Source organism: Magnolia sinica, unplaced genomic scaffold (assembly GCF_029962835.1).
Source record: "Magnolia sinica isolate HGM2019 unplaced genomic scaffold, MsV1 ctg403, whole genome shotgun sequence".
Taxonomy (NCBI): domain Eukaryota; kingdom Viridiplantae; phylum Streptophyta; class Magnoliopsida; order Magnoliales; family Magnoliaceae; genus Magnolia; species Magnolia sinica.
This window is the reverse complement of record NW_026682843.1, coordinates 97,336-124,382: the sequence shown is the minus strand read 5'-3', so window position 1 is coordinate 124,382 and position 27,047 is coordinate 97,336. Positions and strand designations below refer to the sequence as shown.

General features: G+C 41.4%; 3 protein-coding genes across 4 annotated transcripts in view; all 3 read left to right on the top strand.

Moving 5' to 3' along the window:
* The window catches only part of LOC131236348 (uncharacterized), a 28,583-nt gene extending 27,183 nt beyond the window's left edge, over positions 1 to 1,400 (top strand). Inside the window, exons 15-17 of the transcript XR_009166703.1 lie at positions 279 to 438; positions 662 to 707; positions 1,345 to 1,400. The gene's annotated coding sequence lies outside the window, so the exon portion shown is untranslated. The remainder of the gene's footprint in view (positions 1 to 278; positions 439 to 661; positions 708 to 1,344) is intronic.
* Positions 344 to 22,282, top strand: LOC131236352 (uncharacterized protein At4g14342). Of its 2 annotated transcripts, XM_058233477.1 has the most exons (5): positions 344 to 438; positions 662 to 707; positions 1,345 to 1,434; positions 1,557 to 1,676; positions 21,902 to 22,282. In XM_058233477.1, the coding sequence occupies exons 2-5, from the start codon at positions 702 to 704 to the stop codon at positions 21,947 to 21,949; spliced, it is 264 nt and encodes an 87-aa protein (XP_058089460.1). In that variant the 5' UTR covers positions 344 to 438; positions 662 to 701; the 3' UTR covers positions 21,950 to 22,282. The 2 variants fall into 2 exon arrangements, with proteins under 2 accessions (XP_058089460.1, XP_058089462.1); XM_058233479.1 differs by lacking the exons at positions 344 to 438; positions 662 to 707 and having other exon boundaries at positions 1,339 to 1,430; positions 1,553 to 1,676.
* Positions 22,283 to 23,182: 900 nt separating this feature from the next.
* LOC131236354 (putative pentatricopeptide repeat-containing protein At3g23330) lies at positions 23,183 to 26,843 on the top strand. The gene has a single exon (XM_058233480.1). It carries the CDS (start codon positions 23,340 to 23,342, stop codon positions 25,866 to 25,868), a length of 2,529 nt encoding a protein of 842 aa, XP_058089463.1. The 5' UTR covers positions 23,183 to 23,339; the 3' UTR covers positions 25,869 to 26,843.
* Positions 26,844 to 27,047: the final 204 nt, after the last annotated feature.

Sequence of the window (27,047 nt, the reverse complement as noted above, 5' to 3'; positions counted from 1 at the left end):
ACTTAATCCCAACTAATCCCACCGCCCAAACAAACCCTTAATGAATTGCTTGTTTGTGATCCTGATATTTTGCCCCCACTTGAGGCTATAAATTTTCTATTTATTAAAATATTTTATTTCAAATCTGATTTGGATATCACATTTCCTGTTGACATGTTTAAAAAATTTCAATTCCTTCCATCTACTTCCATCCAAACAGAAAATTTGGTTTTCAAATACATTTTGTATTTACTTTCATTTTCAAGCTCCCTTGCGAAACTTATCCGCTCCCGGGTTAGCGATGGCACGTGTACGATTTCCCAAGTGACTGCGCATCAGGAGCCTCATGCGGACAGAGTATAAATAACTTCCTAAAATTCATCCGCCTTCCTCTGCCGCTTCTCCAAAATCCAGAGAGTGACAGAAAACCCTAATATCTCCATTTTCATCATTTCCCAGGTAAGATTTCGTTATGAAATTTTCTTGTTCTTTTGATTTTCTCCCAAGTTTCAAATTCATCTGTATCGTTTTAATTGAATCGCATTTCCTTTTTCCCGTAAATCTCAAGCATCCATTTCAGTTCGGAAGCGGTTAACTGTCATTCTTTCGGATTCTTTGTTTCAATCTTTTTTATTTCTGTTTTCTATTTCTGGATTGTAATGCTTCGATTTTTGTTCTGTAGGTCGAATTGCTGCGAGTTTACAAGATTCAAACCGTTAAATATGCAGGTATTCTTTCGTTTTTGTAATGAAATTCGGAGTATTTCATGGGGTGGGCTGTAACGTGGATTGGCCACGGCCTGGAATTTGCTGCAATTGAGTCATCCTAACTTCTGATCTGTGGGCCTTTTGTCCATTGAATGTAAACTGCTCGCGTTTTTTGTATTAAACATCTGTCTACAAGCGTCATTCAATCTATTTGAATTTTTGGGCCTGCCAGATGTTTTTTATGGGGTTGGTAGTGTAGGAAGCCACCAATTAGGGTGGTGCAGCAACCTACCAAAAAGGTCAACTGTTTTCTATTGCCCTAGGCTCGTTGAGTTTGTGCAATGATTTGCCTTCTCATCATGGCGGATTTCGTGACATGACTTTGTCTAAAACTGTAACATTAAATTCTCCTTTGGATTGCGTGTTTATGTTTATTTTAGGATGTAATATATTTTGGATGGGTTTCGAGTCTATGTATACAACCCTAAACCTGAATTCTCATGTGTTGGTGATAGGTATTTGATTATTCTTGTTTTTAAGTTGTTTTGATGCCCTAATTTGCGCTTTCTGCATCTTGTATTTTGAAATCGTTTCGCCTTACCTTTTCCCTTTCACAAAATTCTCTTTTGGTTGAAATTTTTACTATCGCGTGATGCAGGCAAGTGATAGGTTTAATATCAATTCCCAGCTTGAGCATCTCCAAGCTAAATATGTTGGGACAGGGCATGCCGACTTGAATAGATTGCAAGTCCCCAAACCTTTACAAACCTTGGTCAATTTTTTACCTCTTTTTTTTCAGTCAAATCAAAAGGGCTATCATTTTTTAACTTTATCATTCTTATTTCTTGATGTTTTTGGATGTCCAGTGAGTGGGCAGTGAATATCCAACGTGATAGCTACGCGTCTTACATTGGTCACTACCCCATCTTGGCCTATTTTGCCATTGCGGAAAATGAATCAATAGGGAGAGAACGCTACAATTTTATGCAGGTATGCAGTAGCAGATGACTTTTTTGCAATTGACATGTCATATGTATTATTGCCCTTGTCAAGTATGTTATCTAATTATTATTATTTTTGTTGTTGTTGTTGTTGTTAAGCTACACATACTTTTTTGTGTTGTTCATTATGAAGTGTTCCTTGCCACATGATTTACCTTTGCCTCCATGCTTTCTCAATGCACAGAATTTTTATACACATTGTGATAAGATAGCCTCATAATTTATGATGCTAATATACTCTAGAATCAAAACTGCATGGGTGGTGTATACTTTTTTAATATTTCACATTTTCACTACCATTTGCATTGTTAAATATGTCATGTGGTAGCTTTGCATGCTTCATATTTTTAGTTTTTGTGGTTCTCAAAATCGGTTTGCTTCTTTCCTTTATAGCTTCTCTCTTTTTGTGCAATAAGCTGGAAGGTAGATGCCCTTGTCTCTTATATGATAGCTATTCAGTCTCCTTTATTTTTATTGTTTCTCTTGGAGATGGAAGATTTGAGTGGAGCTTTCTCTGCCAACAGTTTTGTGGCATCTTCTTAAGGGGTTGTTTGGATGTCCAGAAAATAGCCTTTATGGATATGGAGGCTACAGAAGTACATGCAAGTTCTTGCGTTTGGGGTCCCTGGAAATACTTAGAATTGGTTTCTTGTTGGAATCCATTTCCACCAAATGAAACATTTTGAAATTCCTTGGGAGGATCTAGCTTGTAAATTCACTGGCAATGAATTCCTTGCCAACAGTCATATTTTTATATTCCCTTATGTGAATATGCACATTATAATTCTTGGCAATTCTTTCCCAATGCCCAAACATAGCTTGTATTCTGCAAAATTACATTCTTAGTACCCAAAAGGTGTGGCCATTGCATTCCTATGAAAAATGAAGATTTTATAAGACAACCATCAATGGGCTAAGCGGGACTAGATTTCTTCTTGAAAAGATGTTTGCCTTTTCGGTTGAGATGGGATGGTCCTTTGAATCAAAGAATGAACAATGATATCAAAAGTATTGCCTCCTTTGGTTGATAAATCCAAGTGAAGCTGATTTAAAGAGGAGAAACGTGCATGGATGCAACGCTCATATAGAAGGATCTAATTCTTAAAGAATTTATAAAGGGAATATTTATTATTGAACTAATTTGTCTATCTATAAAATGTGATGGAGAATTGATTATGTATCAAACCATAGGTATTTCACTAGCCCACACGAATAAGCATTGAACTAGTTGAAGTTGCCAATAGAGAAAAAATGTTGATGAGAATGGTTTCAACTTTCAATAGAGCCATTGCATATGTATTGAGCAGCTAGGAAGTAGCACATGTAGAGAATGTGTGTCACATAGATTGGGCAATTAGGAAGTAGCAAATGTAGAGGTTGAGTGTCACATAGATGAGGAAGGATATAATTAAGAACGAGGTCATACCAAGCAGCATAGGAGTAGCACTAATAGGAAATAAAATGGAGAGAATGTGATGCAATACTCAAAAGGGGGTCTAGATATTTTGGTTGATGGAGGTAGATATATGACAAGTCGTACAATTTGCCTACATAAAGACCATTTAATCAAGCAGCTCACACAGTGAACTAATCCATACAATTGCAGAGTCCTCATTATACCCTAAATGCATGGATTAGATGAGTTGCTACTTTTAGTTAAAGATGAATTAATTGTTTATTTTTCTAAATAAGTCTAGTTATGTGTTGCTATTTTTGTCAAAATCCACTAAAACTCTTGCTTAGTAATGAAGCTATTAGTTAGGTTAAGGGCCAAGAAATATAATCTATATATGTAAATGTAATCTCCAGAGTTTCGTTTTTTTTTTTTTTTTTTACTTTCAATGTTGAATGCAATAGTTATTGAATAAAAAAAGCTGAGATTTTGTCTTTTCTTTTCTATCTTTATATATATATATATATAAAAAAAAAATTAAGGATTTCTCCTTAGTTTTCTTTCTAGTCAAGGTTTCATTGATCTTGCTCTAGTTACTCATGGATCTTTGGTTTTAGCGAAGACGATTAAAATACACTTAGTGCCCTGGATTCTTTCCTTTTTTAACGGTGTTATGGCATTTCATTATTGAGATGCTCATAGTAATTCTGTGGCCTAGTTATCTAGTATCAATATCAGTTGATGTTCCCGTCTTTTGATGCACTTTTTGCAATTACCTGCTTTGACATATGGGACTGCATTGGAGTATTGGACCTCTAAATTCTAGGTAATTGGTTTTCGAGGATTGCGATTTGACACGAATTTTCCCTTAACACCGCACAATCACATCCAATGTGCTAGAGATACTCCTGAGCTTGTCTCGGATTTTTGTATCTCTTTTGTCCACATTTTCTGAACTTTCTTTGATTCCTTATATGAAATCTCAATAAATAATCTTAGGCGATCTCAAGATAGACTTACCTTACTGGAAGTTTGGCTCTGCTAGATATATAGATTATATGGCCTGGCACTCGGTTGGGAGAATTTGGATGGTAAGCTTGAAAATTGGATGGCTAGACACTTTGGCGGGCTGGGCAGATTATTCGATATGGAGTGGGGATGTCAACGGTTTGGAGAGTACTAGTTAAATGGAAGAGAGACGGTTTGAGTGGGTGTGGGTTTGAGTGGGTGTGCGATAGAAGGGAAAGGAAAAGAAACGAAGGTAAATTGTGGATAAATTAACCTAATTTTGGATGTGCTTTGATGCTACTTCGTGCAAGAATTTTGGCTCTAATACCATGTTGGAACGAATGGCTGTAGAGAGACGGAGTAGAAGACTGGAATATTGACCAAAATTGATGTAAGATAACTAGGCTATGGATTCTTGTGAGCGTCTTAGCAATAAAATACCATAAACCTCTTCAAACACGAGAACCGCATGCAACTTAATGGGCTTCTAATTGCTTTCTTGAACATGAAAGATATGCGAGTGACTCAATCATATGATCAAATCACATTTCTTCAACAATGCGAGAAGAACCCCATGGAAGAGAAAACAAGAAGTAAGGCTTAAAAAATTCAAACTTTCATTCAACATAAATTTTTTTTTTTTAAACACCTAGATTAATTGCCAAGCATGGATATTATTAGACTTTGAGAAAAAAAGAATTATTCCTAATTAGACTTAAATAACAACTAATTCGTGTTTAACTAAAAATGCATCTAGTCACTTGCAGATCTTTCTTGAACATGAAAGATCTGCGAGTGACTCAAGCATATGATCAAATCACATTTCTTTAGCAATGCGAGAAGAACTCCGTGGAAGAGAAAACCCTAAAGCTCTTATGAAATTTATATTGTTCATCTTATCTCAGTTAAATGCTTAAGACATAACTTTCTCTATGGATTTCCACTTCATCCCTTACTTCCCTCCTATCTTGGAAGCCAATGCCAACAAAAATTGTGACAAAAATTTCCTAACTATATTATGAATCAAATTTAGCTAATGTTTTACCCAAAAATCATGAACTTGACTTAATATCACTCTTTGAAAAATGCCCTCGAACTCTAAAGTTACTGATGCAGATGTGAAAAGTAACTACCTAAATATAAACAATCCCCGTGCTATGTCCTCAGCCGTCTGGAGTCTCTGGACTCATTTGATTGCAGAATACGAAATCCCTTGGGTTCAATGGTAATCGATCAAGGAGGTGTTGGTAGGCTAGAATAGAATCATTCTTCAAAGCAGACAATAATCTGGAACCTCATCCCATTCGCTTTTTCTTATGAGATATGGAAAGAAAGGAATCATTGGATTTCTAGGACTCGCTTATGAGCATGGACTTGATTACTAATAGGGTTAGAGGTTTGATTTTGGAATGGTCCATCACCTCTAAGAAAGGTTGGTTGGTGAAAGATATAGAAATCAAGTGGCCTCTCTTGATAAGGAAGCAGTCAAACCTAACCCTGACGGAGGCTGAAAGCTATGGGGAGGATGGTGACTGATGGAATCGCCGGGGACGATCCAAACCCTGCTATGGCGACTGAAAGGTATGGGGAGGAAATCATGGCTCCTCCGTCCCAGAATGACGGAGGCTGGTTTATGGTGCCTTATAGAAGATCCAAGCAGTCATAAAAGTTCCCCGTTTTAGCAGGGCTCTGTCTCATTCAAACAGATTTTGCTGAATGATGATGGTGATGCTCCCATTCCTGAGAAGTATACTGATCCAGTGCAGGAGAAGGTTGAAGCGGCAGCAGAGGGAACAACAAAGACAAAGGAACGTGTCGAACTGGAGATTAAAGTAAACCCGAGGGAGTTCGCGAAATCGAAAGAGTCGCTTCAGAATTCAGTTGTAGCCATTACCAAGGAAGTAGTCTCCCTTACCCAGGTCCGCTAGTGGATGGATGATTGCATTAGAGCTCCGACTTCTACCTTCATGATTTTGCCTATTAGATTCAACGAACTATGGATCAGAACGAGCCCAGATCTTAACCTGAACCTTCTAATCATGGCTGGAGTGATTCACACGGATGGTCCGATTGTTACGATTCAAAGTTGGGAAGAATATTCAATGTTTGGGTTCGAAGAGGTGTGGATTCTGTTGTGGTTGATTCCCCTAAAGCTGTGGTTTGATGGGTTTCTAAAATTGGCGTTCGAAAGTCTGGGACAACTTATCGAGCTTGACTCCAAAACGGTGTCGGGGGAAGAGTTGGGGGTGGCTTGAGCGAGAGTTCGGAGGAGAAAGTGGATGCCCCTACCTCACTTCATCCAACTCTCGGTGGATCAGAGGGAGGTGGTCCTCCCAGTTCAACAAGAAATCAAAAACGCCCCTATCCCGCAATGGGGTGATCTGTGGAGGTCGAAGGAGGGAGCTTAGCAGCCACGGCATGTAGTGCCTCGGGGGATCGCAGAAGATGGAGCACGGTGTGGGTACTCCCTTGGGATACCGAACCAGCGGTCTTTGGGGTTAATGTGCGCACCGGGTGAGTAGTTTAATGGGCTCGACAGTTGTCCTCCGGGTACAGCGCGGGAGGGGTACGTGGTGCATGCAGAGGGACGTCGTCTTGTGGTTGCGTGTCCCTTGGATGTCGGCATCGATTGCGATGTCGACATCCCGCCCTCTCCCAGCGTCACACGCTTCACTAATATGGGGCATGCGCTCGGTCCGTCGCACGTGTGCCAGAGTGTGGAGGGGACTTCTCCTTCTACATGTGTCGAGCCGGTCTCGAAGAAGTCGTCCCTTACTGAGGAGGAGACACGTGGTGTCTTGGCCTGCCTCGAGCGGACACATTTTCTCCAACAGGAGGTAAGGCCTTCTCTTATCTGGGCTGGGGAGGATACTCGGTATACTAAGCAAGACCCGATCCTTAATCGTTTGAATTGGTTGAATCTGAATCTTCCAGCGAGGGTGGAAGGAAATGTATCTGATGCATCTCCCCCTGCTTCCCCCAGGCCAGCGATTAACGCGATGGTGCAACTTCATTCGTTTTGTCAGGGTTGTGAAGAGCGGAAGCAGAATGGCTCTTTCGTTTCAGAGTTTTCTTCTCATCAGATGATTATGATGGAGGGAGACCTCTAAGAAGATCTTTGGTCTATTTCGGTCTGTTCAAATCAAGCCGAGACGCTGTCCTGTGGTTCCCTTCATTCGACTCACCAATCAGAGGTTAAAATGGCTGCAATGAGCTCTGACATAGCCTGGGAGCTAGTTTCAAACCTGGTTTCCACATAATTAGCAAACCTAAGCAGGCTAAAATGGTTGCAATGAGCTCTGGCGGATACATGGAAGGGATGGAAGTTGATGTGGCTTTAAATGAACAGTACAAGGGAATGGTGTAGTGAAAATAATATCAGTAATAAGTAAAAACCGAGAAAATCTATAAGACAGTAAACACTTAAGACGAGGACGGAATTTAAAGCAAACACGTTTTCTTAACAACATAAGAAACAGAGTACTATACTAATAAGGATACAGACAAGAATAAGTCGTTATCAAAAAACTTCACTTTCATAAGTCACTTTCACACTATTTACAAAACTTCTTTCTGCTAATCTGAATTACAACACACTTTTACTAAGCTCTGAGAGCTCTTTTTTCTCACTTCTACTTCTCTAGTTCTTGTTTTATAACACATATTACACTGGTATTTATAGAGGGGAGAGGCCTATTGTGGCGGATCTGAAAGAGGACTTCAATAGATAAAATCTTATCGTCTTGAAGTTGCAAACGACGCGGAAGAAGGAGAAGAGTCGCAAGGGGGGACACTTTCTGTAGATCCATTCCTCTGGGAACAGCTGTTGGGACACGTTTGCCTGGGGAGTGATGAAAGTGGACAGCTGGAGGAGCTTGGAGTAGCACCGTAATAGATATTTATACATGTAGAAAGGAGAACCACTGTTGCTGAAAGCGATGTCTCGAAAGTGACATGCTTGGAGCAGAGATGCTTCTGCATTGCAGGCTTTGATGGCAACTGGTATGACTTTAGTCGGAGCCTGAGTCACTGGTTGGAGTGGTGTGATAGACTGAGTGGGGAGACTCATTATCACTGGAAGAGGGTGTTGGAGCCATTAAAATTTCTAAATTCCTTTCAATGTAGGATGTGAAATGGTCCAAGCACAGATCACTGTTAGCTGTAGACATGGGTGTAAGCCAAATGGAACTTTGGATGTTGGCCTGGAGAACATTGTTCAGTTCACACATTTGTCTTTTGAACAGATAGAAGGGTCCTTCAAAATAAGTCTAGTGCTGGGCAAGATTGTAATTTCTGTATCCTCGTATCACAGTTCTATCATGAGTAGCAGCTGGCACGTAGTAGTGCGAATTTGTTGCAAGTGAGGAGTGGAGTTCTTGAGGATTTCTGAAGGTAACTTCAACAAACTCACTATGGTGGTGGAGATACGAATGCTAAACTTCCAAGTGGATGAAACCATTCGAGGAATACTTTGAGATTTTTGTTGGTCTGAGACAACTGGTTGGAACCAATGATTTCAATCCAATTGAGACGAGCAATATAAGCAGGGAGCGAGGCCACTGGGAAGATAACCATGATGGTGAAGCTTTGTACAAGGTAGTACAAAACAAAGGGCTTCATTGGGTAGGAAATAGAGGTCGCGAAAGGATATGGGAGTTAAGTATGGATATTGAGGATGATGGATGTGCTGGAAAACAGGTTCATTTCATAAGAGGTGAATTTCAAGAAAGGTTTTTAGATTATGGGTAGGCCTGTTTGCAATGTAGATATCACGGATCATTCGCTGGAGTTCAAGGGGAAGAGTTGGGATCCTATCTATGGGAAATAAACAAGGGATGGAGAATTCATGGATGGCTAGTGAGGCTGTGACTGTGGGGGGATGTTTGGTAGGGAGGCGAGACAAAAAGTCAGCAAGGATGTTATCTTTCCCTTTGATCTTCTTTACTGTAAAGCTCCATTGTGAAAACCAATTTGACCAATGTAACAGCTGAGGTTTTGGAATCATCTTTTGTCGGAATTCAAGCATCTTTGGAAATGCAGAGAGATCCATCTCGACCAAAAAGTGATGGCCAAGAAGATGGAACTGGAACTTGGCAATACCATATTTAACGGCCATAATTTCCTGGTAGGTAGAGTGGTAATGTTGCTCGGAGGGCTTGAACTGACCACTACGATACCCACATATATAGCGAGTGCCATTAATCTCTTGGAGGAGAACAGCACCCCATTGGGTGTCACTGGCATCTGTCTGGAGAATGCGATCACCATTTCTGCTTGGACTTTGCAGAGGAGGAAGATGAGGAATAATCTTCTTGAGGGAACGAACAGCTGCCGTATGAGAATCGTTCCAAGCATGAGCATCTTTCTTCAAGAGGGCAGTGAGAACATCACGGTACTTGCACACATGCGGGATGAAATCAGAGACATAATTGACAATGTCGACAAATTGCTGGATCTGTTTTGCTGAGGTGAGAACATCGGGAAACTGGAGCAGATGTTTAGCAATGTGGGGTTGAGGAGAATACTTTCCATTTCTGATTTCCATACCAAGAAAATCAATGTTGGCTTGGGCCAACTGCATTTTTCTTTCTGAGAGCATGATGCCCTACTCAACACAGAGAGCATGAAACTGTTGTAGGAGATCACTATGACTCTTCTCATCAGGAGAATAGAGAAGAAGGTCATCAATATAGACCAAGCAATGGTCAAGGATGGGTTGGAAGATCCGTACCATCGCTTTCTGAAAAAGAGGGGGCGGATTTCAAACCAAAAGGCATGACTGTCCATTGATAATGTGCATTTGGGACAGTGAAAGCTGTTTTTTGCCGATCAGCTGGGTTGATACCCAGTTGCCAAAATCCTGCTTTTAGATCAAAATTTGAAAATAGATGAGCATCTGTCAAATGTTGAAATAAAGAGGCACGATTAGGCAATGGAAACTTGTCATCCTGCAGAAATGTGTTTAATGGTTTATAGTTGATGACAAGGCGAAGTTTTCCGCGAACTTGCTCGGCATGCTTGTTCACGTAAAAAGCTTCACAAGCCCACGGTGAATCTGTGGGTTCAATTAGACCTTCAGCCAAAAAGCTAGCAAGTTCCTCATTTGCAAGTTTCAAATGGTCTGGGTTCATTCCTGGGTGGCTTGCTTTGGTGGGAGTAACTTCAACTTGTTGCTTGAATGGAAGGTTCACAAAGAATTCTGGTCTGGTCCAAAGGGGAGAAGGATGTTTTTTAGCAAACTCGGAATGAGTGGTGGCACAACACTGCTCAATCAAAAGGTGTTTGATGTTGAGAATGGGTTGTGTCAAATGGAGATTTGGGATTTAGGACCAAGGAAGGAGAAAGGTTTTGTATTGGAGGCCATTTGGTAACCATTGGAGACCAGGAAATTTATGAAGAATCTCAAACCTGAGGATGAGATCTTTACCAGAGAGGGAGGAACCAAGGAAAGAATGGGTGATGGAGAGGTTGGGAAAAAGCTTTAGAGAGAGAGGATGAGAAATTTTATCAATATGAAAAACTTTTCCATTGGCTGCTCGAAAGAATTGAGAATGAGAGGACCAAGAGGATTAAGCCTGCAATGTAGAAGCATCTCTGCTCCAAGCATGTCACTTTTGAGACATCGCTCTCAGCAACAGTGGTTCTCCTCTCTACATGTATAAATATCTAGTACGGTGCTACTCCAAGCTTCTCCAGCTGTCCACTTTCATCACTCCCCAAGCAAACGTGTTCCAACAGCTGTTCCCAGAGGAATGGATCTATAGAAAGAGTCACCCCTTACGGCTCTTCTCCTTCTTCCGCGTCGTCTGCAACTTCAAGACGATAAGATTTTATCTATTGAAGTCATCTTTCAGATCCGCCACAATGGGCCTCTCCCCTCTATAAATACCAGTATAATGTGTGTTGTAAAACAAGAACTAGAGAAGTAGAAGTGAGAAAGAAGAGCTCTCAGAGCTTAGTAAAAGTGTATTGTAATTCAGATTAGCAGAAAGAAGTAAGTTTTGTAAAAGTGTGAAAGTGACTTAAGAAAGTGAAGTTTTCTGATAATGACTTATCCTTGTCTTTATCCTTCTTAGTTTGCTGTTAAGAAAAAGTTTTCTGTTTCTTATGTTGTTAAGAAAAAGTGTTTGCTTTAAATTCCATCATCGTCTCAAGTGTTTACTGTCTTATATATTTTCTCGGTTTTTACTTATTACTGATATTATTTTCACCACACCATTCCCTCGTACTGTTCATTTAAAGCCACATCAACTTCCATCCCTTCCATGTATCCGCCAGAGCTTATTGCAGCTATTTTAGCATGCTTAGGTTTGTTAATTATGTGTTTATATATTTGCTGTCATTTCATGTTCTTATCATTATCTAAATCGTAATTTTTATATCCCGTGCTACAGTAACCTGCTACAATAACATCGCTACACTAACACTGCTACAGTAACACACAGTCTGTTTCACAATTAGGGTTTAGATTTCTATTTTTTGAGTCTCCTTCCGCTTAACTAGGGTTTTTGACATTATTTAGGGTTTAGGGTTTAGGTCATGTATTTCCCTGCTGTCAGAGGAGCAGAGGGAGAAGCTTGCGGATTCTGTTCAGGGTGAACGGTGGATTAGGGAAGCTTTGGGACGCGTGGGGAAATTATTGGGGCTTTCCTTTGGGGATCATCCAGAGGATTTTGTTGTTTTATTTCATTGTATCGAGACGCGGGGTTGCCCTTTGAATATGTCAAAATCTCCTAAACATCCCTCTCCAAAATTAGGTAGAAACAGAGAATTGCAGAACCTGTTGTCTTCTTCTTTCAGTTGCACTGATATCACTTTGGGCAGGCCCAGTGGTGGCTAGGTCGGTTTCTTTATGAGGATTTTATCCTGGAATGTTAGAGGGGTGGGGTCTAAGAAGAAGAGGGCTCTTATTAAGAATTCGATCAGTAGAAGTAGGGCAGAAATTGTGTCTCCAGGAAACGAAAGTTCAGGATTTCAACTGTTTCCTGATGGGTTCCATCTGGCAGGATTTTGATGTTAAATGGGTGTCGTTAAATGCCATTGGTAGCTCGGGGGGAGTTCTTGTGGCGTGGAAGTCGTCTCTGTGGACGCTGGAGTGTAGTAGGGTGGGTGTTTTCTCAGTTGCAGTTGTTCTAAGAAAGGTCGGAGCGGATCTGTCTTGTCTTACTTGTTCGGTTTATGGTCCCAACCTTGTTGACCGAAGGGCGGATTTTTGGAAGGAACTGAGTGCTGTTAAGGATAGTTTTGACGGGTCGTGTTGTTTTGGTGGTGATTTTAATATTACTAGATATGCTGATGATAAATCAAAGGGTGGAAGTGTTTCCTCTGCTATGCGTTCTTTCTCCACCTGGATTGATTCCCATGGTCCGGTGGATCCTCCTCCAATTGGATCTAAATTCACTTGGTCCAACCAGAGGGAGGTTCCGTATCTTGCTCGGTTGGACAGATTTTTACTTTCTGGGGAGTGGCTTGACGATTTCTCTCAATTCTCGCAACAAATGCTGCCCCGCCCGACTTCAGATCATTCGCTGATTATTCTTTCTATGGAGGAGGATAATTGGGGGCCCAAACCGTTCAGATTTGACGTTTCGTGGTTCCAGATTGAGGGCTTCCCTCAGCTTATTGCATATTGGTGGAAGGGGTTTGAGATTGAGGGCCATGCAGGCTACAGGCTAAGTAAAAAACTGGTGATGTTGAAGGAAAAGATTAAAAATTGGAAGAATATGGAACTGAGGAAAAGAAAGGAAGATACGGAAGCTTTGTTGCTACAGATTCAGTCTATTAATGCTGCTTTCGAGTCTTCAGTGGCGGACTGCTCTTTGAGGGCTCGAAGGGCAGAGCTGGTTCAGGCCTTCTCAGCTAGGGTCTGTGAAGTAGAGGTGTCGTGGAGACAAAAAGCCAGAAGCAAATGGATAAAGGAAGGGGATAAAAACACTAGGTATTTTCACTCCTTGGCTAGTGCTCGCTCTAGACAGAACAAGATTTCCTCGTTGATTGTTAATGGAGAGAGGATTGATGATAAGGAAAGGATCACTGTCGAAGCCATTTCTTTCTTTTCCAATTTGCTCCAGGCTGAAGCTTGGGATCGTCCGACGCTGGATGCTCTTCCTCTCCAGCGTATTTTTGATCAGGAAGTGACCTCCCTGGAAGTGGAGTTTTCTGAAGAAGAGGTGAAGTCTGCAGTGTTTGCGTTGGGAGGAGCGAAAGCCCCAGGCCCCGATGGCTTTCCTATTGTCTTTTTTCAACGCTGTTGGCAGATTACTAAAGTGGACTTGATGGCCTTCCTTAACGACTTTTTCCTGAGTGGAAAATTGTCTAGATCTATGGGAGCCACCTTCATTACGCTGATTCCCAAATCTCGTGGGGGCAGACTCCATGCAAGACTTCAGGCCTATCAGGCTTCTTGGAGGTCCATATAAAATTCTAGCCAGAATATTGGCTTCTCGTCTTAAGGGTGTTCTCCATAATGTTATTTCTCAAAATCAAAGTGTGTATATTCCTGGAAGACAGATTATTGATAGCGCCCTTATCGCTGCAGAATGCCTGCATTCTAGTTACATTTTAGGGAAAAAAGGTCTCCTTTGCAAATTGGATCTTGAAAAGGCCTATGATCGGGTGGATTGGAAGTTTCTCCTTTATATGCTTCATAGATTGGGTTTTGGGGCGAAGTGGATTACCTGGATGAAGGAATGCATAGGGTCAACTTATTTCTCCATTATCCTTAACGGGTCTCCAAAAGGTTTTTTCAAGAGTTCTAGGGGTCTTCGTCAAGGGGATCCACTCTCGCCCTTCCTCTTTTTGATTGTGGGGGAGGCTTTTTCTAGTATGCTTCATAAAGGTCAGATTGAAGGTTTATTAGGCGGTTTCAAGGTGAAAGGCTTGGATGCCCTGATTTCTCACATTCAGTTTGCAGATGACACCCTTCTCTTTTGTGAGGTTGAAGATTCGAAAATTAGAAATCTCCGCACTTCCATTCGGTGTTTTGAAGTAGTCTCGGGCCTTAAAGTTAATCTCTCCAAATCTAGAATGTTTGGGGTCAACATGGAGGTGGATGAATCTAAAAAGTATGCTGATTTCTTTGGTTGTGCTTTGGGTATGCTTCCGACAACTTTTGTGGGTCTCCCGTTATGTATTGGTAAGCCTCCTATGGCCCTCTGGGACAAAGTTATTGAAAGGTTCGAATTCTTCCTAGCTAGGTGGAAGTGTAGATACGTATCTCTAGGTGGGTGTCTCACTCTGATTAAAGCGGCTCTTTCAAACCTTCCCCTTTACTTCATGCCTCTCCTTAGATGCCCGGCCAAGATCATTGGAATTCTAGAAAAGCTGAGGCGAGACTTTCTTTGGCATGGGTGGGAGGATAAGAAGAAATTCCATTTGCTTGACTGGAAAGAAGTGTGTCAACATTTTCAAGAAGGTGAGGCGGGAGTTAGAAATCTCAAAGGTATGAATGGTGCGTTACTTGGGAAGTGGTGGTGGAGATTGGGGATGGAAGATGGGGCGTTATGGAATAAGCTCGTCAAAAGTAAATATGGTCGATCGATCGATGGAAGGTGGTCCAAGGATTCCTCTTACCATAGAGCCTCTTTTATATGGAGAGGAGTGTTAAGAGCTAGCAAGGAAGTCCGTACAAGAATTGGGCTCTCCTTGGGAAAAGGTGATAACATCAGATTTTGGGAAGCTATTTGAGTTGGTAATTCTATGCTGCGGGAGGATTTTCCCTCTATATATCGCCTAGCCCCTTCTCAGTCCATTGTCCTTGCTGATTGTTTCTCAATGCAAGGTAATGTTGTTATTTGGCACCCCCCTTGTAGAAGATACCTTCATGACTGGGAAGTTGCAGAGTACGTGGCTCTTCTCCATCATGTTGAAAAAGTCTCCCCCAACCTAACACAAGAGGATAGTCTGATTTGGTGTCCTGATAAGAAGGGTCTCTTCTCTGTTTCGTCCCTCTATTCGAATGTGGAAAAAAAGTCTGCGTGTGGTTGATGCAATGATAGGAAAGGTGTGGAAGTATAAAGTTCCTCCAAAGATCTTGGTGTTTGGGTGGCTAGTTGGTAGAAACAAAGTCCTAACGGTGGACAATCTTAGGAAGAGAGGAATGATTCTCCCCAATATCTGTCTCTGTTGCATGGCTAATGAAGAAACGGTTGACCATCTTCTCATCCATTGCTTGTTCTTTCAGAAGGTTTGGTCAGCCTTATTGTCTTCCTTTCAGATGATGTGGTCTTCTCCATGTTCCTCAAATCAAATGCTTGCTGCCTGGCATGGAGTGGCTTTGGGCAAGGAAATTACAGTGGTTTGGAGAATGTCTCTTCTCACTGTTTGGTGGGCTATTTGGGAAGAAAGGAACAATAGATGCTTCCGTGATATTTCGAATCCAGTGGAGGTTGTTGTTAGAAGGGTTCACCATCTTATTTACAAGTGGGCTTCTAATGTTGTAAATCTTTCCCCTTGTAATTTTTCCTCTTTTTGCTAAGGTGTGTGGCCAGCTATCTCAGCGGCCACTCCCTTTTGTCTTTTGTTTTCTGTTTTTTCTTTTCTTCTGCTCTTTTGAGCCTAATGAAATTTGCAGTTATCTCTCAAAAAAAAAAAAAAAACCTAACCCTCGAGCTGATGCTTGGCTTGATCACCACCAAGGAGTTTTCAAACTAAACTTTAGCTGATCTCGGACAAAGGCTTGCAAGCATGGGCAATGCGATAGGGAACACCGCTTATGAGGTTTGTTTGGCCTTTTTGGGTCCTATCAGGTCATGCACGGCCCCAAAAGCAACTACTTGAGCTCTAAGAAAGGGGCTACATATCCGTGCCAGGTCTTCATTGGATTGACTATCGATGAAGGCCATGATGTAAAAATTCTTCATTGCACCACTTATGGAAATGAACCATGGCATCTCTGCTATGTTTTCTCCAATACTAGGAACCTCGTTTCTATGTTAAATTTTGGAATAATGACCAAATACCCCCCTTCACAATGATTCTCAGTCGATCCGCGCTCTCATTTTATTTATATTCCTTCTCTCCCCACTCCTTTAAAAGATACTTCCCCAGTGCCCTCTGAGTTAGAGAAAATCGAAGAACAACATTAAATTTCTATCAAATTCCCATAGTGCCCTTATTCATAAGAGAGACTTATATAATAGTCTGACTTTTTAACTATATACATGGTATAGTTGTTTAGTAATCCATTGTGTTCAAACTTCAAAATGGTAGCCCAAATGGGGATGAAGCTTAACAAACAATTACACCATGAATTCGATGATAGCCATTCAATTTTGCAATTGGAATTTGCCTCATTCATTAATTTATTTTAACCATTCAACTGATAGCCATCAAACAATTGGTTAGGATTGCTTGTTTAATGTGATTTTAGATATACTCCATCCACGTCGCATCCCACAATTTGGATGGTCTGGATAGCCTTATGTAAGTGTCACATATGAAATGGATGAGCCAGAACTATTTAAAAATGGTGACTAGCTATTACAAGAATCATCACCACCTAAACCTTATTCTATCTAATTGGGGTTGGGTACATGAATCCTTTTCCGTCATTCCCACTATTAAGGGCCATAACTTCAGTTAGACCATAGGTCGTCAAGTCTTTTCTTAGTCTCCTGCCCAGTAGATGAGTTGGTAGAGACAGTGTAGTGTGTGAGTGATCCAGGGTTCAATCCCAGGCAGTGTCGTTACCTATCAGGAAAAAAAAATAAAATCAAGGTTTGGTTTTTTTTTTTATTATTTATAATTCTAATTACCTCCACCGACGTCCTTTTGGGTCTTCCCTTGGCCCTTTTAGAGACTTTAACTTGTACTCACTCCTAATTGGTGCAGTTCTTTAAATAGTATAGGAATGCAATCCTTATTTTCACATGGCAAATCTGAAGTACATCCCAATGTTTTCTCCTTGACTAGATGCCTTGGATTAGGGGTCATGTTTCAACGATTCAACCCATTGATCTAACGAGATCTACAACTAGTAGTGGTTGCCTAAAAAGTTCTTCAAGATTTTAAGAACCTAAATTGGCAAACAAAACAATGGTAATGGAGACGGTCCATATTAAAATGATAAGATCAAAGAGGCTGCAATGTTACGATCTTTTTTTTTTTTTCCTTTTTTTTTTTCTTTTTTTTTTCCCCTTTTCGGTATTCCCATTAGACTTGAGGCCCATCCTTCAAATGGTTTCGATCTTTGGTGCATCAACTCGGGTCTAGAAGATATAGCTGTGAAGCATCCTGTAACAATTTAACCCCATATTGCACCAAACTTCCAACCACTAAAAATACCTCATCTTCCAATATTTTCTAAGAAATGTAGAGGACCGCCACCACCTCTCTTCATCTACCGAGGGCCTGACTTGCGCCAACTCAGTGCTACGTGGAAGTAATGTGTGGCAGATCCACCTCATCTGTTTGGTGCACTGCCACATTTTCGCCATGGATCTTAAATATTAGTTGAATTCAAGACTTAGGTGGGCCACACCATAAGGAAATGTGTAAAATAATGATTAAAACCTCTAAATTCACATCATGGGACCCATGTGAGTTTTGAAATGTCCCGATTTTAGGGGCATCCCTTCATCCCTCTCGGGCGCATCAGATGAATAGATTGGATGGCGTATATACACCATGGTGAACCTTGCCTACAATTTGGACGATTTTAATGGTGTGGGCGTCCCCATCAAAAGTTCCCTTTGGTGTTGTAGCCCAACCAGTTGGCTATCGTCTCCAAAGGATTTGAATGGTGGGCGTCTTCATCAAATACTAGTGGGTTGAACATCGTATTTGGAAGCAACTATCTCTCTCCACAACTTACCTCCCTTGGGACCAAACCTCCAATGCCATTTGCCAAGAAGAGCAACATTCATGTGGTCCAAACGCTTCAAACCTGCCCCTCCCTCATCTAATGGCTTACAAACTTCCTCCCATTTAAGCAAATGAAACTTGGCGAAATCCCCGGTCCCTTCCCAAAAGAAGTCTCTCCTTAGCTTCTCTAATCTATCCAAAACTAACTTAGGACATTTGAATAGAGGCATGAAGTAAATCGGCATATTGGAGAAGGCTGATTTGATAAGATTCAGGCGGGCCCCCAATGGAAGATAGTGATGCTTCCACCTTGATAATTTTCTCTCTATTCACTCGATGACTTTGTCCCAAAGATACTTAGCTGGCTTGCCAATACACAACGGTAACCCAATGTAAAAAGAGGGAAAGGATCCCAGATTGCACCCAAAAACTGTAGCTAACTGCCTAAGACTGTCCTAAGGAACGTGAATACCCAACATTTTGCTTTTGAAGACATTAATATTCAACCCTGACACTGCTTCAAAACACGATGACTTTATGAAGATTATCGACTGAAGAGAAGTCCGCATCACAAAAGAGAATCATGTTATCCGCATACTGCAGATGGCTCACTTTCACCCTTGCATCCGCAACCTTAAACCCGCAGATAAGACCATTCTCCTCTGCTTGGAGAAGCATTCTACTAAACACTTGCCCGATAACAAGAAACAAATAAGAAGATTAAGGGTCACCCTGCTTGATACCGCGGGAAGCCTTAAAGAAACCAAAAGAGGAACCACGAATCAGAATCGAGAAAGTAGGAGACTTAATACAGGCCTGCATCCAACCTCTCCATTTGAGACCACAACCTATCCTTTCAAGCTTATAATCCAAAAACTTACTATCAACGTGATCACAGGCTTTCTCAATATCCAACTTGTGCACAATTCCGCCCTTACCTTGTCTATATCTTGAATCTAAACATTCATGGGCTATGAGAGCAGAATCAAGAATCTGCCTACCCACGATGAAAGCTCCCTGATTTTTTTTTAAATGACCGGGGATAAAACCCTTCTAAATCTCAAAGCCAAGACTTCAGCCAACAACTTATAAAGACTGCCCAGAAGACTTATAGGCCTAAAGTCTTTAAGAGATTATGCTCCAATTTTTGGGATGAGGGCGATAGAAGTAGCCCCAAGATCCTTGGAGAGGCGACCTCTATCATAAAACTCGAAGAAGAATTCCATAACATCGCTTCTAACCATTGACCAAAATTTCCGGAAAAATAACATTGGGAATTTGTCAGTGCTAGGAGCTTTATGCCCACACTTGTATCAAGAGCAGATTTGACTTCTTTCTCCGAAAAGGGATTCTTGATATCAATAGCTTCTTCGACAGGCAGCGAAGCAAAGTGCAAATTATCTAGCCGAGGCCTCCTTGACTGCTCACTAGGGAGAAGGGTCTTATAGAAATGGACGATGGAGCTGCAAATTTGCTCTTTTTTGTAATCTTAGCTCCATTGACTACCAAATTGCTAATACGGTTAACCTGAGCTTGGATGTTGGCCATAAAAGAATTCCGTAGTCTTGTCTCCCTCTTTAAGCCATAAGGCTCTAGACTGCTGACACCACTTGATTTCCTCTTCTATGGAGGAGGCATATTTTGCCTTTAAATCTATCCTCACAACTCTTTCCTCTTCCGACAGTTGACCACCTTCTTCCTTAAAAAGGGATTTTTAACTCATAAATTTTCAAGAAATCAGAATTTACCAAGTAGTGCCTTAAGGAACCAAAATTCCTGGGGTGTGCTTTTTGGGAGGAGAAATTACACAACTGCCCTCATATATATGTGTATATATATATATATATATATATATATATATATATATATATATATATATATATATATATATATATATATATATATATATATGTATATAACCTACGCACGTGCGCACCTTTGCACACGTGTCATGGGTGTCGAATCCGAACAGTCCATAAGATGCGGAATCCCATGAAACCTCAGGGGATGAATTTTCACCCTGAACTAAGATTCTGGTGGGCCATAGCAAAGAGAAATTCAAATCAAGGGAAGAAACTGTTTGCATTTTTCATGGCCCACCGAAGTTTTGGTTCAAAGTAAAAATTGTTACCACGGGGTTTCATGAGGTTCTGCTTCATGTGGACCGTTCAGATTTTCGAGACTCATCAGATATGATGAGTTCTCAAAAAAGTTCGTATGTAGTCCGTACGAACTGGTTCGCAGGTGACCGTTCCGCTGTATGTATGTGTGTGTGTGTCTATATATATATATATATATATATATATATATATATATATATATATATATATTAAATTGGAGACTTGAGAATTATGGGGTCCATGTGGTATGTGTCTGACATCCAACCAGTCCAACAGATGCCTCACAATGATTGTATGACAAACGTAAAATATGGCGGATCCAATCATAAGGTGGGCCAAAACATAAAAATAATATACACCACTCAAAGACAGCAGCCCATCTGATTATTTATCGGCCAGATTTTTGGTTCACGTGATTACCATGGTGGCATGAATAGGTTGGATACGTTGGATGTTATATAGATGCCATGTGGGCCGAACAATTCTCGACTTGACGTTTTTGTAATTACAACCTCAAAAAGTATCTCCCTGAAATTTCTAATCGTCCAGGCATTATTTGGTTTAATGATCATTACTGAGGAATTTTGTGGTTTTAAAAAAAAAGTCCCAAATCCTACTAAATCCTTTGCAAAAGTTGCTTTAAAGACCCTAACCAAACCTAGTCATGCAACATTTTGAAAAATTATAAAAATTCCCTAGTGTAAAATAAAGAAAATCACAAGATCTTTCATTTTCTTTAGGCTAGTGGGAATAATGGGATGGTTCCAACTCCAAATTTCTTTGAAAAGTATTGTGTTGGTCTTCTACATAGCTTGCTTTTGCTGATGTCTTCGGCAAATCTCAAACTTCTTTTGCTTTTGATTCTTGCACACACCAGCCCTTCTGACTTCATCAAAGAGGCCCATCTCATTATCAGCCTAGAGGAATTATTAGGTGTGTGGATGCATCAAGCTGTTAATAGAGAGTATTAATGCACACAATACGTGAAGTATTCTTATTATTTTCCCCAGCGTCAATGCGTAATGCAGCAAAAATCTTACAGGCAGGTAAGTACTAGCTATCCAGTCCTTAGCCTTTTCTGTATGTTTTTCTTAACCATCTTCTTAATCGCCGATCGAAGAGTTTTAGTCCAGATAGTTGAACCATGGACCCCAATTCCACAGAGCAGGCACAGAAGGAAATTTTCACATCATGATGATCAGAACCTGATAATTCCTAAAAAACTTTAATGATCGTCTCGAACCACCTGACTGCCTAGGGAATGCTCCTGTTCAAAATTGGTAATTGGCACAAGGCATCATGGTAGCTTTCTCCTGGAATTTTGAATTGGCCTTTATATGGTAGATTGGAAAAAAAAAAGATTTATGATCAGCTGCACATCAAACATCAACCTTGCTCCTTTAATGGGCATTGGAACTTGCCATGAAGGGGCTCCCATCCACAACACTTGCATGCCAACATTGGTTAGTATTGAGTTGCCTCGCATCAAGTTAGAAACAGAGGCACCCAAGTTGGCACAAAGACACACCAAAGGTGGAGATGGTCCCTATTCAAAGGAAAGCAGTTAAATGCTGAAATGGTTGAAATATTCCAATCTGTGAGTTCTCTTCTTTGTTCATCTCATCCATGGTGAGTGAGGCCCATCATAAAAGCGGTTTGGATCATTGCAACATGACCCCAGAGAACATAATACAGAAAATGAAATAGAATTTTTTAAAATTTTATTTTAATGATTTGGTTGTTCACTCTTTTCACTTTCAAGCCAAGCATACAACGCACGCTGTTTGAAATTTTTTCCCTATATTTATGATTATTAAATCTCCTGTCCCACGTGCTAATATTTTTGGCAAGTCTATCAAACCCCTCATATTTTGCTATGTTGTTCCGCAGAAAATGCTGTTGCCTTGTGGCCTTCCCCCAGAAAGAGAAGATGACTGAAGCAGCTCTGGAGCTTCCAACATGGAGAATTCTAGCATCCCATGCCTATTCTAGCCTATGATATTTTATTGTGGTGTTCTCTATTGAAAATAGTTGTTGAAGTTATTGTATGACTTTCCTTTGGAAACCAAATGTTCGAGGAAAGCTCTTTCCTTGAGTTACAAGGTTATGGTTGTGGATTGAAGAATGGATTGTGTTTTGACTTGTGGGTGAGTCCGTTTCTCAATATTTCAATCATCCATTCTCTTCGAATGCAAGATTCTGAATTGTCGTTGATAGAAGTGAGAAATACAAGAACAAAAACCTAGAACAGGTGGTTCTGTGCAGAGAGACTATCTATCTGGTTCTTTTTTCGTTTGTTTGGTGTAGTCGACCTGTCCATTTGTATGCCATTTTTTGCTATGGTGGAGAGGGCCTCATTATCCATGACTTGGTCTGTGCATGCGGCCAGCTGCCCACTCTCTTCACACTTTCTTTTGTATAATGCCTCTACAATCTTTCAGTCTGAGGATATCCAGAGATACTTGGGTTTTCGGGATGTACAAGTATGGCCTATAGTTCAATATCTAGACCATTGTTATGATTTGGCTCACCATGGATGGATCATGAACTTCTCCCCAACCAATCTTGATCTTCTTTCAAGTTGAAGTGGCAATCGGTTTTCAGGTCCGGCATTGGAAGGTTAGGAGTTGGGACCATATGGGTGTCGTCCATCCATTGCAAGTTGAATCCACTATATAGCCAAACGCCAACCACCAAGCCAATTTTAGATTAGCTGTTAATTCCTGTCCAAAACATGATCTACGGTAATTGTCGATGAGTTGGATTGGGGTCCACCAACACCCAACCTAGTCATTAATGGGACCCAAAAGACTGGACCCAAAGTCACCCAAATTTAGGTCCTGACCTAGATTTGCACCAGGTCCCCAGGTAATCAAGACCATCCCACTGTTGATGCTCTAGACGCGTAAATGGGTTGGATCTCACCTGGATCCAGATATGACCGGATGAATCCTAAATGTGTGCCCAGACCCAGAACATCGAGTTTGAATCAATAGAAAACCTTTTGTTCTGTATGTATCGATATTATTATATTCTAATTCCTTCCTGGACTAACCCACCCACCATTACAGGTGAGCACTATATAGATGGTTCACACTCGACGGGGAAGAAATGGACAGATGCCAGCTCCATGTGTGGGAGATTGTGAAGGGATGGTCCATCCGCATGGGAGCTCATCAGATCAACCGTCTTGATTACTAAAACGTTTGGGCCCACTTATTCTAACTCAAGCCAACGGTTACCCTTGCGTCAGGATCATATAATACCATCCTGTGAAATGCCTGACCGTAATTCTTCAAAGAGGTTGAAGAGCTGACTCAGCGCCAGCATGGCAAATGTAGGCCGTGTGTTACAAGGCCATTACAGTTGGAGCCCACCTAAAACATTCTCTGGCCCAAAACCGGGCTTGGGGCCTGCCAGAAGATCTCTCTGCTCTCTCCCTCTCAAAAATTTCAAAACTCCAATGCATCCAACCACCACCACCAACGTACTCAAATCCCTTCTACAAAACCCCTCTTCTATCAAATCAAGATATGAAGCCAAACAGCTCCATGCCCAAATCCTCAAGACCCCATCCTCCTATTTCGTCAACGCCATCCTGTCCATCTATTCCAATCTGGGCCTTGTCCAAGAGGCCCATCTCACCTTCACCACCCTCCCCTCTCCCTCCACCCTCTCTTGGAAATCCATCATCAGATGCTACACCTCCCATGGCTTCTTCCACCAATCCCTCCTCTCCTTCATCAGGATGCGAGCCTCTGGCAAATACCCAGATCACAATATCCTCCCTTCCATCCTTAAATCCTGCGCCGGTTTGATGGATTTCAAGCTAGGCGAATCAGTTCACGGCTGCGCGATTCGGTCGGGGTTGGATTCGGATCTTTATACTGGCAATGCGCTGATGAACATGTATTGTAAATTGCTTGGTTTTGGTGTGGGAGGGGTTAATCCTGGCACTGAGTGCTGTGTTCCGCACGCCCGTAAAGTGTATGACAGAATTCCCGAAAGAAAACTTGTCAGGGAGACTTCATGTGATTTAAGTAGTTCCAGTAGTTTGGTTAGTGGAATTTTGAATGGAGAGTTTGGAGGTGATGGAAAAATAGGAAAATTTGATTCGAAGGGTGGTGATGTTACTGGGGTAGGGTCTTTTGATAATTCTCATGAATTGGCAGTAGAACTTAAAAAAGGGATCATGAGTAATGAGTTCTGCGGTAATTTAGATCCAACGGTCGATGGCTTTTATGAGTTGCCTCTGAGAAAGGGTGGCAAAGAAGCCTTTTGTATGGACAGCGTGAGAAAAGTGCTTGATGGGATGCCAGTAAGGGATGTTGTGTCTTGGAATACTGTAATTGCGGGAAATGCACAGAATGGGTTGTATGGAGAAGCACTAATGATGGTTAGAGAGATGGGGTTGGCTGATTTGAAGCCGGATTCGTTTACTTTGTCTAGTGTTCTTCCTATATTTGCAGAATATGTTGATGTTTCCAAGGGTAAGGAGATTCATGGGTATGCTATTAGACATGGATCTGATTGGGATGTTTTTATTGGTAGCAGCCTGATTGACATGTATGCGAAGTGCACTAGAGTGGACGATTCACAACGGGTATTTGGTCTCTTACCTCAACGCGATGCAATCTCGTGGAATTCAATAATTGCAGGATGCGTGCAAAATGGGTTGTTTGATGAAGGCCTGAGATTGTTTCAGCAAATGCTGGCGGCCAAGATCAGGCCTAGGCATGTCACATTCTCGAGTATCATGCCAGCTTGTGCCCATTTGACAACACTGCATCTAGGGAAGCAGCTCCATGGGTACATAATCAGGAGTGCGTTTGATAATAATGTCTTTATAGCTAGCTCACTTGTGGATATGTATTCTAAATGCGGAAATATTCGGATTGCTCGGTGGATCTTCGATAAGATGGAACTACCAGATATGGTGTCGTGGACAGCCATGATCATGGGATATGCATTGCATGGGCACGCCGATGACGCCCTCTCCTTGTTCTCTCAGATGGAAATGGAGAATGTGAGACCGAACTATGTGGCTTTTGTGGCAGTTTTAACTGCTTGTAGCCATGCAGGATTGATAGATGATGCTTGGAAGTTTTTTAAAAGCATGAGCGAAGATTATGGGATTGCTCCCGGTTTGGAGCATTATGCTGCTGTTGCAGACCTTCTTGGTCGGGCAGGGAGGTTGGAGGAAGCATACGAGTTCATCTCAACCATGCACATCCAACCAACGGCTAGTGTGTGGTCAACCTTGTTGGGTGCTTGTAGAGTGCATAAGAATCTGGGGTTGGCTGAAAATGTGGCAGAAAAAATATTTCAGCTTGAGCCTGAGAACATAGGATCACATGTTCTTATGTCCAATATCTATTCAGCTGCTGGTAGATGGAGGGATGCGGCCAGCATGAGAATAGCAATGAAGGGTAAGGGGTTAAGAAAAAAACCAGCTTGCAGCTGGATTGAAGTTAAAAATAAGGTGCATGCTTTTATAGCGGATGATAAGACCCACCCATATTACGATAAAATACAAGAGGCTCTGAAAGTTTTGTCAGAGCAGATGGAGCGTGAAGGATATGTACCCAACACGGATGATGTGCTCCATGATGTTGAGGATGAGCAGAAAAGATACATCCTGTGTGGCCATAGTGAGAGGCTTGCTATAGCATTCGGCATCATAAGCACTCCTTCAGGAATGACTATTCGGGTGACGAAGAATCTCCGTGTGTGCATGGATTGTCACACAGCTACCAAGTTTATATCCAAGATAGTCGGAAGAGAGATAGTTGTAAGGGATGTTAGCCGATTTCACCATTTCAAGGATGGGGAATGCTCTTGTGGGGACTATTGGTGAGTCCGAAGTGAGAGAGGAAATGTACAATGTTCGATGGAGCAGTTGCTTGGCTCAATGAGGTAACAAAACTGATTGTGTCACCCACCTTGTGGTGATCCAAGCCTCCAATGTGATGGACAGCACCAAAGAAAATATCTCACATCGAATGATCTGATTCTGTCTGGCTGGTTGGATCCCAATCAAATGCAGACCATTGGCTCAAATGGAGCCACCAATTGATATTTGGGGTATGTCCCCACCCCATAATAGCGCTCACTAGATGATTGGCTCAGATTACCAAATGGTGGGTCCCACCTGCACCATTGTTGCGTTGAAAAAAGATTCAGCGAAGTGATATCATGTTATGTTTGTTAAACTGGGGGATTTTTTGCAACCAGGCTGAAAAGGATCTTGAGCTATCCCTGCTCGTGGAGAGCAACTGAGTGACCGAAATGCATGCTACAATCTGTCCTCAGCCAAAGAGGCGGATGTCTCATGGTCTTGCGTTAGAGTTGCTTCCCCAGTGGAAGAATATATTTGGTCTCTTTTACCAAGCTTGTTCATCCAAAGGAATATTCATGTGCATGATCCAAATAATGCTACTTGTTCCTACTAGTCGGAGAGAGACAATGGCATCAAATTTTGGGCAACATTTAGTGAATGGGAAAGAGGCACTGTAAAGACATGCCATCCTTGCCATACTCCTTAGTGGGACCACAGAATGCCGACTCGCCAAAAAAGTCACCATCTTCCTTAGCGCCATCCATTTTCTTGCTACATCCAGGTGCACTAGACAGTGTTGTAAGCCTCTATTACACAGCTAGTCATCAGGCAAATTGACTGACACAACTATATTAGAGGAGCATGTAACATGTATTGGAAATCAATCAATAGAAATACATGAATCGTGATTTTCTTTGACAACCAATGTGCTACTGTTTTCTTTCTATTTCAAGAAACATGTTACAAATATGTTCAGTTTTTTTTTTTTTTTTTGGCTTTTCTTATCATTATTTTATGCTTATTAGCACTGCAACCTGGGTTTGCATTGATCCGAACCCGATTGACCCAACCTGAGTTTGGGTTGGGTTGTAGCGTCCTTGGGTTGGGTTAAGGTTGGAAAAATCCAACCCAATTTGAAATCAGGCTGGGTTCAGGTTGAGCAAATTTGGGCTGGGTTAGGCTGGGTTGGGAATAATC

Coding starts and splice junctions, on each gene's coding strand:
- LOC131236352 (XM_058233477.1), top strand. Junction 1,435..1,556: donor CCGACTTGAATAGATTGCAA/GTCCCCAAACCT, acceptor ATGTCCAGTGAG/TGGGCAGTGAATATCCAACG. Junction 1,677..21,901: donor AACGCTACAATTTTATGCAG/GTATGCAGTAGC, acceptor GTTGTTCCGCAG/AAAATGCTGTTGCCTTGTGG.
- LOC131236354 (XM_058233480.1), top strand. CDS start 23,340: ATGGCAAATGTAGGCCGTGTGTTACAAGGCCATTACAGTTGGAGCCCA.